This window comes from Sminthopsis crassicaudata, chromosome 3, assembly GCF_048593235.1.
Source record: "Sminthopsis crassicaudata isolate SCR6 chromosome 3, ASM4859323v1, whole genome shotgun sequence".
Taxonomy (NCBI): domain Eukaryota; kingdom Metazoa; phylum Chordata; class Mammalia; order Dasyuromorphia; family Dasyuridae; genus Sminthopsis; species Sminthopsis crassicaudata.
The window spans coordinates 633305742-633324268 of record NC_133619.1 but is presented as its reverse complement, the minus strand read 5'-3'; the positions used below and the strand labels follow the sequence as shown (position 1 = coordinate 633324268).

General features: G+C 43.8%; 2 protein-coding genes across 2 annotated transcripts in view; one reads left to right on the top strand and one right to left on the bottom strand.

Annotated features, from left to right (window-relative positions):
* RER1 (retention in endoplasmic reticulum sorting receptor 1) overlaps positions 1-10193 on the top strand; it is a 16059-nt gene extending 5866 nt beyond the window's left edge. The window contains exons 3-7 of the mRNA XM_074306513.1: positions 921-1025; positions 5981-6080; positions 7249-7327; positions 8065-8200; positions 9005-10193. Of these exons, the coding sequence (XP_074162614.1) occupies positions 921-1025; positions 5981-6080; positions 7249-7327; positions 8065-8200; positions 9005-9094 (510 nt within the window). The 3' untranslated portion in view covers positions 9095-10193. The remainder of the gene's footprint in view (positions 1-920; positions 1026-5980; positions 6081-7248; positions 7328-8064; positions 8201-9004) is intronic.
* PEX10 (peroxisomal biogenesis factor 10) lies at positions 10148-18527 on the bottom strand. Its single transcript, XM_074306510.1, has 6 exons — positions 18303-18527; positions 17406-17486; positions 15654-16057; positions 14179-14354; positions 13945-14080; positions 10148-12722 (listed from the first exon to the last, which is right to left on the bottom strand). Exons 1-6 carry the CDS (start codon positions 18412-18414, stop codon positions 12654-12656), a joined length of 978 nt encoding a protein of 325 aa, XP_074162611.1. The 5' UTR covers positions 18415-18527; the 3' UTR covers positions 10148-12653.

Here is an 18527-nt window from a genome sequence, read left to right as displayed (position 1 = left end):
GCCAGAAAAAAGCAGTCAGTTGTCATTAGTGACCTTGCAAAACCTTGAGAAAAATTGCCTAATGTACAGGGAATAAAGAGGAGGGGAAAGGACAATAGTTTGAGGGAGAAGTATTGGTAAAGGAAGGAAGGCTGCACATCATATTGGGACATCCGTGTATGTTAATGTGTATGCTCTCTGGACAATCAAAATGAAACCCTATTTCAAAGTATATTTGAATTTCACAATTTCTACCAACAATTTCATATGAGCCATACAAATTTATTTTGAAAACTTAGCTTTCAAGGTGGAATTCAATCTATGATTTGTCCGTCCTTTGCTACTATGATATATCACCAATGAATATTAACACATTTCTAATTATATAATTAAAATATATAATGTATAGTGGCATTTTTAATCAAATCATTTCTCCTCAATATATAGCTATGTGTGACTACATGATAGCATATAGTTGATTTTCAAATTGTATGTTTTGTTTTATATTGGGAAAAAAATAAGCTGAAGTATCATTTCTTCTTTTGAAATATGCTGAGACCTAGTAATGAAATTCAGGAATTTTATGGGGAAAAAATTAACTTGTAAATTCATTTGTTTCATTACAAATTTCTTTTAGAATTTCATTAACTATATTTATTGCCTTGAGTTAAAAGTCCAATTTGAACTTTGCAGCATTTTTTTCCAGCAAAATCCTTGTATTTCTATTTTTTGTCATTGATTCATTTGTGATTTAATTATTGCATTGTGTGTGTGTGTGTGTGTGTGTGTGTGTGTGTGTATGTGTGTGTGTAAAGAAGAATGAAGCTTATTTCTGGAGCATTGTATTATCTATATAGAAAATATGCATTAATCTAAAGGAAGACATAAAGAGCAGGTTATATTCTTTATATAAATGCATTTTAACCATTTTGTCTTTATAGATTTACCAGTCCTGGTTAGACAAATCTACTCCTTATACAGCTGTACGATGGGTTGTAACTTTGGGACTAAGTTTCATCTACATGATTAGAGTTTATCTATTACAGGTAAGTAAGAACTCAAATAATGATGGATATTGAACTGTTATCTTATTTAAAACAATCATAGTTGAGGCAATATTAGATATTATATCACTGAATTATATGTATTATGTTTATTGATTTATTTGTGATGGGATATGCAATTCAATTACCATTTTTCAGTAAATAATAAATTTCAGTGATTGTCTTTTAAAACTCTCATTTGCTTTTTTCGTTGATTTTTCAGTATGTTGCAAATTATTATTATTGTAAATAATAACAGTTATTACATTGTTATTTAAGTGTAGTGCCTATATTTTTGCCTTAAAACTTTAGGCCTCATAAGCCAGTAACTACTGTGAAATAAATCATAGTCCTTTTAATAAATTCTATTTCCTGAATATAGCATCTTCACATGCTGTTAGTATTATATAAGAATTAAGCTGCCTTAAAACAAATCTTTGATAGGACAAAAAAAATTAAGACCGGTATATTAAGAAATTGAATTGAATAACTTTGGAAATTCATGTGTGTGTGTTTTAATGAAAAATAAGTGAAAATCTTTTAACTAGCTAAAAGTCAGAATTTCAGAGTAGGGAAGGAGATCGTTGGCTATTGAGCCAACCCTCTCCATCTTTCTCAGTAAGTTGGTTGTCCAGCCTTCCCTTGAAGGCCCCTACGGCAGCCTATTTGACTTTTGGACTGTGAGATAGTTGGGCAGTTTTTGCTGCTGTCCAGCCTCAGATTACCCTTGATCATCTCCTCGTTGTGGCTCTTCACCATTAGCACTCTGGGACCCAGTAGCCTAGTCAGGTCCCTCTCGTAGCTCTTAGGCCCCTTCCTAAAGGGTAAACATTCTCAGTGCTTTGAGGTGACCCTCTGCCAGAACCCCTTCCCCACATGGCTCAACCTTTTCTGGATCGTCATGTCCTTAAGATGTGGTGTGCAGAGCCATGTGCCGACTTGGGGCAAGATCCATCAGAACCAATGCTTGGGGCCACCCTGCTCCATGTCCTGGCTGCACCTCTGAGGCTGGACCAGGCTTTCTTAGAAGCTCACCTTGTCCATTGAGACAACTGATCTTTTTTAGAGAAATGCTTCCTGGGTGTGCCTTTGCTATTTTTTCTTCTGTTGTGCTTTTTTTTTAACCCAAGTGTAAGATTACACGCTTATTCTTACTGAATTTCAAGCTATTAGATTAAGCCCAGGGATTTAGCTGATTGAGATTTGGTATCCTGACGCCTTTCAGAGCCATCATTGGCCCATCTGATGAGTTGCTTTTCATTTTACTGTCTTTGATAGTTTTGTTAAATGGCACAGGGTTTGGCATTGGTCTGTGGGGGGCTCTGCTCTTCATAGTGACATAACAATTATTCTTTGACTCCAGCCATACAGACAAGTATCAGTTTAGTTGATCTTATGTTTCATGTTCCTTCCTTCCAGACCTAGATTGGATGGCCACCTTTATTGATAACACTGATGATAACAGTGCTAGTGATACTAATAACAATGTAATAGTATTTATAAAATGCTTCCTCTCTGCCGGTCACTGTTCTGAGAACTTTAGAATTATTACTTCATTTGTTCCTCACATTTTATAGCAGAGAAAACTGAGGCAAACAGGTTGAGTGACTTGTCCAGGGTCATATAGCTGGCCATATTTGAACTTGGGTTCTTCCCAATCAAACCTAGCACTGCCTGGACTCCTGTGCCCTGTGAAAGTGTTCTCTTCTCAGCATTTTGTATTTGTATTTGTGTTGTGCTCCCCACCACACACACATATCCACTCTTCTTCAAGGCAAGGGCTGCTAGTTTTCACCTTTGTACCCCCAGTATATAGCATGGTGCCTGGCACATGCATGGTAGACACTTAATACATTCTTGTTGAATTTAATTTCAAATACTTTGTCCTGGTTAAGATGTTAAATTAGACAAAAATTTTGTACTCAATATGTTTTTCTCTTATCAGTTCCAAATTTTGGAGAATGCTAACACTTTAAATGAATTAGCCCTAAAGTCTGCAGCATTTCATTTGGAAGAATTAAGTGGAAGGGCACATGGAACATTTCTCATGTCTTTCTTTGGAAAATGCCATATAGGGGTCATAAAGAGGAAGATGTGACAGAAGAATGCCTAAATAGCAACAAAAATCTCTGTAGATTCCGCAAACATTTACGTGAGACACTTTGCAGCTTCTAGGTTACAGAAATGCACAGTGATAGCTTGGCATCAGATTCTGGATTTGTGCTATATAGGGCTTTGTTTCTCTGTAAAGGCAGGGCTACCTTTCAGAGGGCAGCTGTAGGTGCCGCTCTTCCTAACACTACAAGAAGAGAAAAAGTGAGAGAGGGATTTCATCTGAACTCCATAGTAGCAAATACTTCCTCTTTATGTTTACTGTGCTGTGGATACAGAGACCACAAAACCCAAGAGCCTGTGGCCTTAAGCAGTGTTCTTTGTGCCACAAGTTGTTCTTAAATGTACCATTATGAAAGGTTTGAATTACAAGCACATTAGGGAGAGGTAGCTGAAGTGAGAACAGTATGTTGTTGTTGGTTTTTTTTAAATATTTGTAGTTAGTTTGTTGCTTTATTGAGTGATTACAGATCTTATAGTTAGTATCTCTGTTCTAAATATAGAGATGTAAAAAACAGGCCTGGAGTCGTGTATAACTTGTTAGTTTATGGCAGAACCCAGATTTGGAATTTGTAGCCCATAAGTTAATAATCAGATTTAAAACCTAACATTAGGGAAAAACAATGATTATTTTCTTATTTATCTGTTGGTCATCTTAACTTAAGCAGCACATTGAGGTGGCGAAATGTAGAAAATCAGATGAAATGGACATATATGTTTCAAATTCTTTAAAATGACTTATTTATTGCCACTAAGGAGAGTTGGTTATTTATTGTTTGATTGCTTGTAGCTGATGAGTTTGTCTTGACATATATTTGGGATCCCAAGATTCAGAGCCAGAGGGTAGAAGGGCCACTTAATGGAGTTATAGTCTGAATCTAGGGCCTCCAACTACCATTGGGTTTTCACTGTGCTAAGCAAAATGTGATATAGGTGAAAAATTTTGGCTTGATTTTATTGGGAAATAAACTGCTCACCTGTCGTTTATCTTCCCTTGTTTGTCACCCTTTCAGTATAGGGAGAATTCTTAGGTAGTCCATGTAGCACTAAGACTAAAGGAAAGTGGCTTGTGCAGGACCCATTCTGTACATGAAATGTTCAGTTGTCTAATAAAAGCCATTGTTGCCACTTATCATCCTATTGACTGTGAGACTAAAGTCATTATAGCTTGGGGTCTGTTCAAATTAGCGGGCCTTCACGATACTTCTGCTATGTTCCAAGCCTTAGGCTGAGCCTGGAGGGTAAAGATAAAGACAGTAAGCCAGCACCGCCACCACAATCCCTGCTCTCAGGGAGTCACAGCTGGAGTGGGGCTGGCAGGCATTAACATGCCCAGGATGGCAGAATTGTAGGTAATCTCAGTAGGAAGGCACAGTTGGACTAAGTACCCCAGTGAGAAGGAAATAACAAAAATCTGGGCATACCTCCACTCTGCTGCTTTCCAAAATTCAAGGATAGATGTCATGCTTATTAGTTGAAAATAATGCTGCAAAAGCTATAAGAAATGGTGTGGATTTTTAAATAATGTGGTAATTTGGGACAGCAGTTTTGAGTCAAATGTGGTTTGAATCTGAACAAGTCATATCCTTTCACTTTCTGGACCCTATTCATCTCCAAATGAAGGGACTGAAATAGTCCCCTTCATCTCGAAAATATTTTGATCCTTATCAGAACTTTATTCTAACAGGGAATAAAAAGAATTCTTAGGATATTTTATGTATGTGACCTTTGCTAGAATAACACTATGAACGTTCTTTGTCCAGTTTTCCCACAGATCTTCAGCAGGTCTTTTGCAAAAGCAAGATAAATTTAGTATTGTCAGTAAGAAATAGGAGAATGATAGTGATTGAAATCCTTCATTCTTTCTGACTTTAATGGCATTCAGCTACTATATTATATATAATATATAATTGAGTCTTAAAAACTACACTTAACTTTCCGTACTTAATTGTATTTTAGATTTATACATTAAGATCAAACCATACCATTTTCTCATTGGATGAACTTGATATTATTAAAATAAGTTTATTTTAAAGCAGGCCTGTGACAGACAGTTAATGTCCAAGTTCTAGTCTCTTTTTAGTACTTTTTTCTCAATTAAAGACTTGAAAAAAAGTCATTCTGATTTCCTGGTTCTAGTTTTCCCTGTGAGCAAAGATGGATACATTTTACTGTGTGTCTAGTAATATGAGTTTGGAATTAGATTATTAACTGCCAGGCATAATAAACATAATAGTCATTTATTTAGCACCCGCTTTGTGCCAGTCATTACGCTAAGTACTTTATAACTTCTGTCATTTGATCCCCACAACAATCCTGGGAGGGAGATGCTATTATTCCCATTTTGTTGATGAGGAAATTGACTCAAACAAAATGCCTTGCCTGAGGTCATCTAGTTAAATAAATGTCTGAAGTAACACTTGAACTCAGGTCTTCCTGAGTTCTACCCACTGAGCCATCCACCTAGCTTCCTTTACCCTTCTTGACTAGCATTTCTGCTGCTTAATATTTTTGGTTTGCTTTTCAAAATTCTATATGTGGTTGAGAGAGTAGATATTTAGATCTAATTATGTCCTTGAAAAATGTTGCAATTTGAGCTCTATGTTGAATATCCCAACAAAGTAGCAAGAGATGTAAGTTAACCTGAAGTGAATGTTTGTCTTCCCCACATCCGATAGAACTTTGTATTATGACGACAAATCCCTATGAGCAGATAGCTTAAGATTTTGTCAAAGAAAAGATTCCCAAGACTTTACCAGCAGAACCCTAAGAAAAAAACAGCCCCTGTTAGGTTGCTCTGTTAAATGGGGCAGATATGTCTGTAACTTTTGGTTTTGTTCTCTCAGGGTTGGTACATCGTGACGTACGCCTTGGGAATCTACCATCTCAATCTTTTCATAGCTTTCCTTTCGCCAAAGGTAGATCCCTCCTTAATGGAAGACTCAGGTATGCTGGGGTCAGACCATTGTCTGGGAATATTTGGTGATAGGGGAACTGGTCAGATCCATCATTCCTAGACTCAATTGTCAGATTTTTTTGTTGGCAGTGAAAGTCTCTGTAGCCCAAGGCTTTGTTGCTAGCAATGGTAGGTTATAGGATCTGCTCTCTCTTCCAGCTCACCACCACCCTGGGTGTCGGTGTCAGTTACATTGTTTGCTTTTTTCCAGTTGGTAAAGCACATTTTTGAGAGTTCTACAATGTAAGCCACTTGTCATTCTGGGTCCGTTATCCAGAAACGAGTTACGCTTTTTGGTTTCCAAGTTAATTATTTGTATTTTAAAGCTGGCTGGCTCTTTAGGAGTCCTGTTCACCTGGCAGGGTTTGATGTCTCCAAAAACTAGCTGCTGGGGTCACTGTTCCATGATTATGCAGTATCTCCCTTATTCACCTCTGAAAGGAGAAGCAGTCTGCAGAAGCAGATGGTTAGTCTGGAAGGGCTTCTTTATCAGAGACCAGGGAGGGTGGAGGATTCCATGAAGAGGGAATCCCAGTCCCACTGCTAGAAGATCATTATGCAGAAAAGTTCAGGGAAGAAGAACAGTCTTGGAAAGACAGTTAAAACCAAAACTTTTCATTTCATAGAGAGCCTCACTTCAGGTTATGTTCTTTTATCAAAAAAGGTGATTTTTTTTCTCCCTGTTAGAATACTGATTGTAAAATAGTCCTTTCTCCCTTTTTGTTGAATAATGGCATTTGAAAGATACTAGAAAAGGAGTGAGTGGCCTTGTGAGATTAGGTCTTATGAAGAAAATTGTAGAGATTTGTATCTGATACCTATATGAGTCTTAGAATGCATTGAATAGGATCAATGTTTTGTTTCATATGGTCCTTTTAAAACTCTATCTCTAACTGGTATGTCATTAAATGTTTTGTAAAATGAATAAATATAAAATGCATGTGACTCAGTATTGTTAATGTTTTTCATAAAACAAAAGAACCAATTTTTAAAAGTGAATAACCAGTCCTTAGACTGGGGGTTTGCAATTAGCTGATTTCATGATAGTTTTGAGCAAATTTTAAGGTTCTCAGATATATGCTAATTGTTATGATAGTAGTGTAAGTGGTGCGTCTTTGAAAGCAAGATATTTCACCTTATTTACATGCTACTTTGTAGATGAAGGGCCTTCTTTACCAACAAAACAAAATGAGGAATTCCGTCCTTTCATCCGAAGGCTTCCAGAATTTAAATTTTGGTAAGTGAATTCTCATTGTTTCATTTTGAACTGGACACATTGACATGTAAGTGTAAAGGCCAGAGTCATCATTTTGGTTTCATATATTTCTAGACTTTTGCAAAGTGTCTTAAATCTTTCATTTATGATTGTCTTTTATGGCACTAGCTGTAAGCTCATTTATTCCTAGGTAGAAAAACAAACAAAGATAAATTGCTTCTAATTAATTTCTTTTAAAGGGACTATCGTAAATTAAGGGGTTACTACCATAAACTGAGCAGGGTTCTTTTATATAACCAGTGCTATCACTGTGCGGAATATAAGGTTTAGGCAGTGTTTCCATATTTGGATTTTAAGTGGAAATAGACATCATATCTACATCAGCAAATGTGGGGATGTGTTCATCTGTTTTCAGTCCAAAGTGCTGCCAGAAACCCATTGATTTTGGTGGAGTTCAGCTTTGACTGAATACCACAGTGCCATTTTTATCTTTTTGCTTAAATACAAATTAGAGAATATGTGTGAGATGTTAGGGAATAAGGTTGATGTGTTGGTGATGTATTGGTGGGCAGATAGATACTACTTTATGCTATTGGATAAAGGTAAATGACACTATTTCAAGAAATACTTCCCAGACTCGATTCACATTCATTTCTTTTGAGCTCTAAGACCGTCAGCATTTATACAGTTCCAGCACCAATCCTGCAGCAGGCAGGCCTGCCAACGGTTGTATTCATCTTTTCTCTTTTGGCTTTCAGGCACTCTGCCACTAAGGGCATTCTTGTTGCTATGATCTGTACATTTTTTGACGCTTTCAATGTCCCAGTGTTCTGGCCGATCCTTGTGATGTACTTTGTCATGCTTTTCTGTATCACCATGAAGAGGCAAATAAAGGTAAGATGCAGTGAGCAAATGCTGTTCTGTGCTCTAGTGGTAGTGACTGTCTTCCCGGGAGCCTGGCAAAAGGTGCCTGCACTGTTCAGCTGCAGTTTTCAAATGAGAGGAAGGTCGCATTTGTGTACCTACTATGTGTTGGGCACTGTGGATCCAGAGACAGAAGTGAATTTATAATCTCTGATCAAGTGCAAAACACATTCCTGCACACAGACTACAAGAGATAGCTTGGGGTAGGGGTCGCTACTGTTAGGAAATCAGTAGTTATGTCAGGTGGAGGGTGGCAATTGAGTCCACGCTCTTGAAGGCTGAAGTAAGGAGGGCAGTCCCTAATGGTGAGATACACATTGATGAGCCAAGTGAGGCAGTGATGTGGCAGCCTTCCTTTACCTGTTCCTTACACTGAACATTTATCAGTAATTGGCTTGCAGCTGTTTATCCAGGCCTCAGCTACCTGAGTGTCTGGCTTGCCCTGGCCATACTACTAAATTTAGGGACTTCCCTTAGGGCAGAGAATTTGCCAATTAGACATGTTGCTCTCACAGCTATAGTGCCCTCTCCCAGCCCTGAGACATCTTCTGGAGGATTTGGACTTTTGTACCTCTGGGTCTTGTGCCAGATCAGTCCGGCTAGCTGACACTATATTGTAGTGAGAGTACAATGACAGAATTGGATCATAACTTCATAGATTTCTCCTCCCTAAAAGATGCAGAGGACATTGAGTTTGGTCCCATGGATTTCAGAAAATGTGTGCTGTGTTGGGAGGCTGTACCTATAAGTAATTGAATTATCTTTCTCTTGCAGCATATGATAAAATACAGGTATATACCATTCACACACGGGAAGAGGAAATACAAAGGGAAGGAAGACATGGGGAAGACATTTGCTAGTTAGAATCTGAACTGACCCTGTCGCCACATAATCCGAGAAGAACCGTTTTGAGCCATTGTAACAATGCCTTTTTTCTTCATATAAAGTAGTTGATTACGAGGGAGTCGAAATTTTCTTTGTAAAAAGGATCTTCAATTATTTGTAACTGAAATGCCAGAGAGGTTCTTGAAGACGCTGGCATTTAAACCAAATTGCATCGAGTTCATTTTTTGGTCATGTCACGTGTTTCACTCTGAAGGGATTCTGGTAGACTGCGACAGTGGGTGAACAGTCTTATGTTAAGGTGACATTTCTCCGTCGCCATCACAATCCGTTTGCATGGCCCTCGAGTGCTTCAAGTGTGAGTGGGGAAGGAGGGAGGGAAGCATGCTGGGAGCTGCTTTTTGCTTCCTAAGTGGTACAGTACTCATGAGGATGTCTCTTAGAAGGCCTTTCTCAGATGCAGTCGACGACCTTCAGCTGTCTGGGCACATGCATGATATTTGGGGGCCATAATCAAGTCATTGAATATAGATCTGACGATAAATTGAATGCTGCCTTTTTCCTAAAGAACTTAACATTTTAAAGGTGATTTTCCAGTAACTGTGTATGGGGATCTAATGCCAGTTTCTTAATTGCATCTTACTAGAGATGTTTAAAGTTTGGCTCTTTTCATAATGACTCAAAACTTTGTTCTTAATGACCATGATTTCTTTCGAGGGCCCTGAATTATAAATATATAAATATATATATTTTCATTGTTTGAAATTATTTTGACACATTTCTTTGGTACTTAAAGAAGTGGGGTTGGTTTTGTTTTGGGGTTTTTTGTTTTGTTTTCATTTCTTTGATTTTTTGGGAGGGTTGTTTTAGAGTTTGTTCTTTATTTTGTTTTGTTTTTGATTTAACTTTTTTTCCCTTATGCATCCCTTTCAAAATTCAACCCAACTGGCAGTAACAGACCAATTTTGTGGGTTTTAACACATAGCTTTTCATTTTCTATGGGGGAAAAAAAAATAGAACTATGACCTGCATGTAAACTTTTTTGATGTGATAAAAACAACTCTAAAATTTTATTAAGTGACTTTTTAATTCCAGACTTTATTAAAGATAGTGTCCCCTTTCTTGTGTTAGTCTTTATATAAGAACACTACAACTCATCACACACCATGAAAAAAACCCAGTTGATAAAAGTATTAATTTTTTCTGCAACTGAATCATTTTAGCTGACAGAAAAATAGGAAATCTCTGGATAAATTGCCACTATGGCTTTACATACCATAGTGAAAATTAATGTATTTGCTCCCCAATCTTAGAGCAATGCATAGATACAATACTTTGAGAGCTATTTTTAATAGTATTCTTTAATTGTAGATGCTAAGATTGGGGGCTGATGTGAATATGGTCAATATTATCCAGATATTTATGCAGTGTTCAGTTATGGGATTTCTAGAAGCGACACTTAAAAAGAAGATTTTTTTTTTGTTCTACATAACAGATTATATATAGTAAAAGTGCTCTTGAAAATTGAAAACTTCAGCCCTTTATGTGAACTTCATATTTAAATAAGCATCAGAATTGAGACATTGTGCTTTTTTTAAACAAGACATCAACTGAGTCATTCTCTCCCATCTATAGATTTTCCAGACATCCAAAGTATTATTGATAGTCCTCTATTGTAAATGTTTTTTTAAAAGCAGTGAAATGTGACAGCACCATATTGCACACTTAATAAAAATATGAACTTAAGGAAATTTTATAACTTTTAAAAATACACAGTAAAAGCATGTTAATTTCCCTCCCCCAACATTTATCTTTTTCTGCCCTTATTTAAGCTTAATGTCAAAAAAACAAAGCCATTGCATTTAGTGTTTCCACCAAACAAATTTCTTTTGTAGTGAGTGCTCCTTTTTTCTGGAGATGGTTACTTAGAAGTTGATTGTGTTTTTTCCTGTGCTTAGCAGGAATCTCCCTGTTTAACTGATATTAATAACCTCTGATCTTGTAACCCACTATACTTGACTCCTAATGTAGACTGGGTTCAGTCTGCCTGTAGAGAAACTTAACTGTTTTGTTGTCTTCAAAACTAAAGGGTCGTTGCAGGTAGCTTTTATTAAAAATTAATTGGGAAGTAGTTTGTGTTGGAAAGAAATGAAAATTATCTTAGCTTTAAAAGCCTCCTTTTACCTCTCTAGGCTTCTAGCATGCTGAGGGGTTGCTTAGAATGTTTTTAAAGGTGTAACAGGAATAATCTTTCTGTTAGATTAAAAGTTAAGACATTTTTCTGTTGCACCTTTAAAATATCATGTTAGAAAAGTTATTCAACGGACCAATAGCAATTCTAATTGCTATTGGTGGAATTGAAAAGATTTACTTTTCCACAGATTTGTTTGGATTGGAACAATTCATGAATTCAGGAAATAGAGATTTGATGGGTCAAAAGGAAGGGTCACCTGGGATTTGTAGAGGGTGTGACTCCTGACAGCAGGTGGGTCTGGTTAGCCTGGGCTCCTGTCAAGATCCTTCCACCTAACACTGTCAGATTGTGGGATTGGTGAGAAACACAAATGGGTATGACTCACAAATGTCTTCATGAGTTGGCCTGACCTTGTTGGCAGGGAAAGCAAGGTGTTGCACATCCAGCGCCCCAAAAGGCAGGGAACCCAATCATCAGCCAGAGCATTGGTTCCTCTGGTAGCAGAGTAGATAAGTTTGTCCAGTGGACTGAAGGGTGGTTTTGTTGTTTTGTTTTATGGGAGAATAACTTAAATTTTTTCTCAAAAGTGTGTGCCAAATGTGTGCTTGGGTTAACATACCAGTAAGCCCTAGTAGGTGAATTGGGGAATTCATTGCTTGGTGGCCAACTACTAAAACTGAACTGTTTGTACTTGGATAAATTACCAAGTTTCCTGAATCATTCATTCATGAATAAGCCTGATACTGAAATTATTATGCCATAATATATTCACAGGCCTTTATTACTGACTTCTTAGAATGTAAATTCCAAAGAATTTGGTTTTAGATGCATTACTGTGGGTAAGGAAGAAAACCTAAAACACTGCTTTTTTGATAAGCACAGTGAACCCCATTTCTGAATAAGCAAAATACTGACTTCTCAAAAACTTTTCAAGTAGCACAGAAAATGGAGGAAAGGAAGTTAGAGTAAATACTATTTGCCCAAAATAGTCAACTTAGTTATCTCAGCCCAATTGGAAAGGAAGGTGGACATACCTATATTTGGCAACAGTATCTGAAGCCCAGGGTGAATTTTCTGAGTATGTTCCAGTGTGTACATGCATTCCTGTCTGAAGACCTGTCCTTGGATAGGCTATCTCGATATCCTAAAGTTATTAAATTAGGCCTGCCTTCCTACCGCGCCATCCTCTGGTATCTGAGCAGCAATCAAAGCACCTTATACAGTGATTTCAAAAACCAACTTGATAATTACAGTGCAAGTTAAGTCACCATCATGATTCTGGATAAATTAAAATGAACTCTGCTTTTGGTCCATTAATAAAGACATAATCTCTCTTGAGAACTTCTTCCTTTTCTTCTGTTGCTCTTTGAGCCGGGTTTGCTAGGACTAACGATAATGTCGCAGGTAAATCAGTTTCTGTGGATGAAACTTTTCTCGGCAGAGGGGACATTCCGTCTATGGGGAAAATGAAGATGGTTCAAATTGAGCACTGAACATTCCTTTTGAAGTTCCTGTTGCTCTCTAGGAGAAATAGGCTACATAAACATCATAAAATGCTATGGAGAGCCAATAATGTGGAGGGTATTGAAAAAACCAAAGCCTGCCTTTTTCACATTCACGCTATGTATTTGAGATGAAGAAATAAAAATTATCTCAATATTTCTTCCCTGACTTGCTCATGTAGGTAGGAGTTGATCTTTATCTAATTCAGCTTTTTTAAAATTATTAAGGCAAAAATGCATTTGAATTTTTGATCTCATTAAAATTAAGCAGAGTATTAGCATTATTTTTAAAAGTCTGATCAATGAACGTAGGTTTTGTTCATAAACCTAACAGGGAGTTCAGATGGTAATAACAACCCTTCTCCACTCCCCTAACTTTCTGGAGAATGAGTAGTAGGTTTTATTATTGTAGACAAGACTGATTTCAATTCTAATTCTGCTCTTGGATTTTACTTTTCTGAGCCTGCTTCCTCTTCTGCAAACCAAGGAGGTGGGAAAAAAAAGGATGTCTGGAAGTCCTTCCTAGTTCCATCATTTCCCCTATTTCACGATTAGATCAGGTTGCCTTTTTTTTTTTAAGAGCCAGAGATTGATTGTCTGGCTCACCTTTCGTGCCAGTGAGTGTGCACAGCTAGAATTGCCTCCTAATGAGATATTCTTTCTAAAGATGCTTTCTATGCCATCGGGCCCAGGGCATGGGAGAGGACACATCTTGGGAGTTTTGCTTAGGGGCACAGTGTTGACTGAAAGTCAAGCTTCTACCTATAATTACTCAATTTGTCTGATCCAGAAAGAGAATTCTGCCTTCAGTTTGTTGATGCTGCTGTCTACTTGTTCCTACCTCCCATAAGTCACCATAGCTCTATGCTTGGGGCGATTCTAAGGTGCCAGTCTGGACTGGCAAGAGTTTCCTCATCCAGGATTCTCCCAGATCAGGAGGTTTTGAACCTGGGGTCTGTGAGAACTTTAAATGTATTTGTTTACTTTGTAAACAAGAGCGCTTATGGCCAGGGAGAAAAGCCCATCCATTGGCTCTGGGCAAGGGCCCAGGCTCTCCTTGGGGTTCCCAGAGCCTCACAAAGGAAGCAGAGGCTGCCGGTCCTGGAAGGCCAGGATCCAGGACAGTGGCCCTGGCCCCCGGCAGCCCTGGCCCTGGGGTGCCCCCTGTCCCTCACCTTGGTGTTGCACCACTCCGTGATGCACTCCCAGCAGAAGAGGTGGCCACAGGGCGTGGCCGTGGCTCGCTGGCGCTCCTCCAGGCACAGGGTGCACATGGAGCTCCTGCCTGTAGACTTCTCCTCCGCAAGGCTCCTGTGAGGAGAAGGGCATGACCCACATGGCTCCAAGGGAGGGGAGCCGCTGGGACAGGCGGGACCCCCACACCTCCCTCCCTCAGCCACCCCTCATACTTGCGGCGGGAGAGGCTGCGGTGAAGCTTCCACTCCTTCCGGGCCTGCTGCCTCTGAGTGAAGCCGTAGATCTGAACGCCCACCGACAGCAGCAGGTGCAGCAAGGACACCATCCCCAGAACCCCATAACTCCAGCGGACGCTGTGATCATCCCCAGCGAAGCTGCGCACGCGTAACTGTGGAGGTCAGAGAGCCCCCGTCCCAGGAGAGGTCAGGCACCTCACTTACCAAGGGCAAGACGCACGGTCCCCACCCCCCTGGCGGCTTAACTTGGCTCGGAGGCACAGCCTATGCCCAGCATGGCATAGAACCGAAGGAAGAGGCCATAGGCATCTGCACTGGCTTGAGCAGGACAGTGGCATCTGGGCTCTACCTAACTGCATCAAGGATGTTGCTGGGAGGGTAACGAGGGAATGTTCCCTAGTAGGTGAGAGGAAATAGGGAGCTCCGCCACCAAGATTCGGCATGGCTAGAACCCAGCACATGAGGGGACCTTGAAAGGTCAGCTGAAGCGGACCTCAAATGCCAGGCATTTCACCCTTGGGGTAAAAGGAAGCCCCCAAGGCATCTGAGGAGGGGGCCCCATGGCCACTGAGCTCAGCAATACTACTGGACGCTGGGCTTGCAACAGTTGGTCAACTAGCTCCCACCTGCTCAGCCAAGAACCCTGTTTATATTTTAAAATTAGGTCTTACTTAAAGATGCAAAGGTCATTCTGGTGGCTGTGAGTAAGAGTGTAGACACCCAAGTAATCTTTTTAATGACTAAACAGAGAGAAGGGGGAGAAAGGTGTTGAGACAGAACAGGCAGGACTTGGCAAGAGACTGGAGATGAGGTTATGGGAGAGGAGAGGCAGGAAGCTCCTGCGTCAGAGCCAGCTGGGTTTGGAGGAGGGGGCAGGCTCTGGCAGAGAAGGCATCTCTAGGAACAAGCCTGATTAGTCCTTGGCTGCTTCCTTCTGGGCCTAAGGCAAAGGTGGAATCAGAAGAGTTTGCTATGGACTTAAGGAAACCGGCATGAAGCTGAGAGCCAAATTAAGAAGTGGCAGTGGGGAACTGGTCCAGTTCTCGGACTCTGGAGCTGCCAAGGACCCAGGGACCAACCAACCCAGACCCAGCGTCCTTAAGATGGGAGAACTTTTCCAAAGGCTGCCCAGCTAGAGAAGGCCTGCTGCTATTGGCATGGGGCCCATCAGGAGCCTGGGACATGCTTCTGTCTGGACACCTGAAGGAAGGTTCACTATCAGTACTGAAAAAGTGGTGGGGAACAGTCCGTGAACCGGGACAGAAAGGAGCCACTGGGCAGCCCGAAGCTCAGTGACAAGGCTGTGCCTCATGGGTGCAATGCAGAGGGACGCCAGCCCTTGTCTCTCAGGAGCCCCCAGAGAACAAGCGAACAAGAGCCACTTTCCTGATCACTGCTCTGCCCTCCAGGGAGAGAAGGCCTTGTTGTCACCGGGGGGCCGCACTACTTACATAGGTGACCCCCGTGAGCCTTTTGGCCAGGTGGTAGAAGACCCCGTTCATGTAGAACACGGCCAGGTGCAGCCGGTGGAGGCACGTGACGCTCTGTTTGAAAACATATACCACGCGCAGGAGCAGCTTCTTCTGAGCCTCGGTCAGGTGGCGGACATGTCTGTGAAGCCAGCGGCGCACGGCCGACCTGCCTCGGACGCCGGGCACCAGGCCGCTCGGGTGCCGGGCGCCCTCGCCTTCCACCTGCAGCTCGTGCTCCAGGTGGACCAGCGCCTTCTCCAGCACGTAGGGCGCCAGCGTGTGCAGGCCGACCAGGGCGCCCCGGCGAAGCCACGACGGGACGCTGCTCTTGGACGGGTCCACCTGGATGACGTTCACATATTCCTCCCCGAGAGTCTGGTAGCCTGTGAGCGAGAGAGCGCGGGGCACAGCGGGGCTCCCTGGCCGGGGCTGACGCCCACGGTCCCCCATCCCCTGAAAGGGCGGCCCACTTACTCAGGCCCGTCGAGCCTGGGCCGGATCTCGGCATCTCTCCCCAGCCCCCCCCCTCCCCCGTCATCGGCTTCCTGACGGCCCCTGCTTCCAGAACAATCTCCGTCTGGCTCCTGTCACTCCTCCCTTACTGATGGCTGAGTAGCATGCGGACTTCACGTCCTGAGGAGAGCTGGCCCGGCCAAAGCAGCCTCAACCCTGCTCTCGCCACCTTCCCAGCCTGCCCCGAGTCGGGCCTTAGACACTCGCTAGCTGAGTGACCCTGGACAGGTCACTTACCCCTGTGCCTCAGTTTCCTCATCTGTCAAATGGATCAGATAATAACCAAATCTACTTCTAGGCTTGTTGTGTCAAGTGAGATAAATAAGAATCATTAAAACACGCTCTGAACGCCAGCTGTCGTTATTAAGGCAGCTGGGTGGTACAGGGGATAGAGCACGGCCCTGGAGTCAGGAGGCGATGCCCTCGGACCCCGTGGGCCTCAGCTGCTTCTCCTGAGCAGGAATGACAGGCCCCTCCAGGAACTGCCGAGAAAAGCCCAAATGAGGCACCGAGTCAGAACTAAAACGACTGAACAGTTTAGGAAACTAAGAATCTCCATTGCTCTGCCCATTTTGGGCACCAGCTCCTGGAAGCCACAAGGAAGAACGCTTCCTTCTTCAAGGAGCACTCGGCCGCTCTCCCGCCTTTGTCCCCACTGGGGCTCCGTACTGAGTGGGCCCGGCTCCCCCTCTGGGGCAGGCACTGTATCCTTTCAGCTCCCTCCCTGGGCCTGGCGCAGTGGAAGCTAGAAACTGGAAGTGGGCCAAGCCACTTACTCCTCTCACTGGGCCAAAGGGTTCGCCAGGATGTTGTAAGAGACTGGGTCACAGGTGGGCAGTCCCCGTGCACGTTGGGTGGACACGTGCCTGGCGGAGGCCTGGCTGTGCCACTAAGGGCCCATGTCCAGGGCCCCGAGGCCGGGGCCAGGTCTGGAGACCGCGTGAGCAGCGGTCGGCCCACGGCCCGTGTCCAGAACGAGGGGGCGCTGGCTCGGCCATGGAAAGTGAGGGAGAGGGCACGGGTCTCCCCCAGGAAGCGAAGTGGGTTCAGGAGGACCACGATTTTACCACCAAGATGGAGGCCTTGAAAGTCTCTGCTGCCCTTGGAGGGCAACCCTGGCCAGAGGAGCCCTTGCAGGCCCAGGCTTGAGGCAGGACCGGTGCCCCGTCGTTACTGTGGGGACCCCGCGTTGGCTCCTCCCTGGCCCCCACCCCCTACCTGAAAACGTGGTGAGGGTGAAGTAGGCCACGTCTGCCAGCAACTCGATCTCCTTCCTCCATTCCAGCCACTTCTTAGCACCTGAAGGGCAAAGGCCAGAGCACGCCAGGGGTCAGCGCCCCCCCATGTCTCCCGGGCCAGGCAGGAGGCGGCTGGTCCGGCCGGGAGGATGCCAGCCCAGGGCCAGGCGGGCCGTCCCTCCCAAGCCTCCTCCACCTTTCTGGCCGCCCCCCGTGCCTGCTCCCCTGGGCCGCCCCAACCGCGCCTTCCCACGCCACGCGATCCCCCCTCCCCCCGGTTTTTATTTCCTCCGTGCTGGGCCTCCTGTGCTGTCTTCTCCACTGGGCGGTGAGCTCCACAGGGCACACAGTGGCGCTGAATAATTGTAACGTTCACGCGGCGCCAATTATGCGCCAGCACTGGGGCTCAGGAGGGGAGTTTTTGTTTTGGCGCACAGCGCAGGCCGCACACTTAGCAGACACTGAGTAAAGTTCAGGTAACGGGCCTGGAGCGCAGAAAGGAGTCTACTCTATCCCGCGGCAGCCGGGAGCTGAGGCGGCTTCTAGAGCTGGGGGGACGTGAGGGAGAACGAGGCTGAGCGGAGGCGGGAAAGGGCAGGGGAAGCAACCGCTGCGGCGGCCAGCAGAGGGCCGAGGAGGAGGGGCACACACGTGGTCCGGCCCGCCCCGCCGCTCTCGGCTCGCCTTCACGTCCGCGCACTCCACGCACGGAGCAACACGGCGCTCACCCGCCCCGCCTTCTCCAGTCGGGAAAAGTGCACTCAAAGCCCCGCCTAGTCCCTCACGCCCCTCTGAGCCTGCGCACTCCCGCCCCGCCCACTACCTCTGCCCTCACTCCCGCCCGTCCGCGCATGCGCACTCCCCGGCCCAGGTTCACCTGCCAGGCTGTGAAGGGCGCCTCCGGCTGCGCTCCGCAGGTTGACCCGGTAATACTCATCTTTCTGAGCGGCGCGGATCACCTCCGGCTGATTGGCAGGAGCCAGGGCCATGATCACGACCCTAACAGCCTCCCGGCTCCGGGTACGGCCCCTCAGCGCCCAAAGGGCGGGGCCTGGTGACCGCCGTCGCGCGGAGCCGCGTCGCGCGGATTGTGCGTCATACA

What these genes read in the sequence shown, in the direction of transcription:
- PEX10 (XM_074306510.1), bottom strand. Translation starts at nt 18,414, where the DNA reads ATGGCCCTGGCTCCTGCCAATCAGCCGGAGGTGATCCGCGCCGCTCAG. An exon ending in CACCCTCACCACGTTTTCAG is followed by an intron (nt 16,058 to 17,405) that starts GTAGGGGGTGGG and finishes TCTCGCTCACAG; the next exon opens with GCTACCAGACTCTCGGGGAG. An exon ending in GGCTCACGGGGGTCACCTAT is followed by an intron (nt 14,355 to 15,653) that starts GTAAGTAGTGCG and finishes TGACCTCCACAG; the next exon opens with TTACGCGTGCGCAGCTTCGC.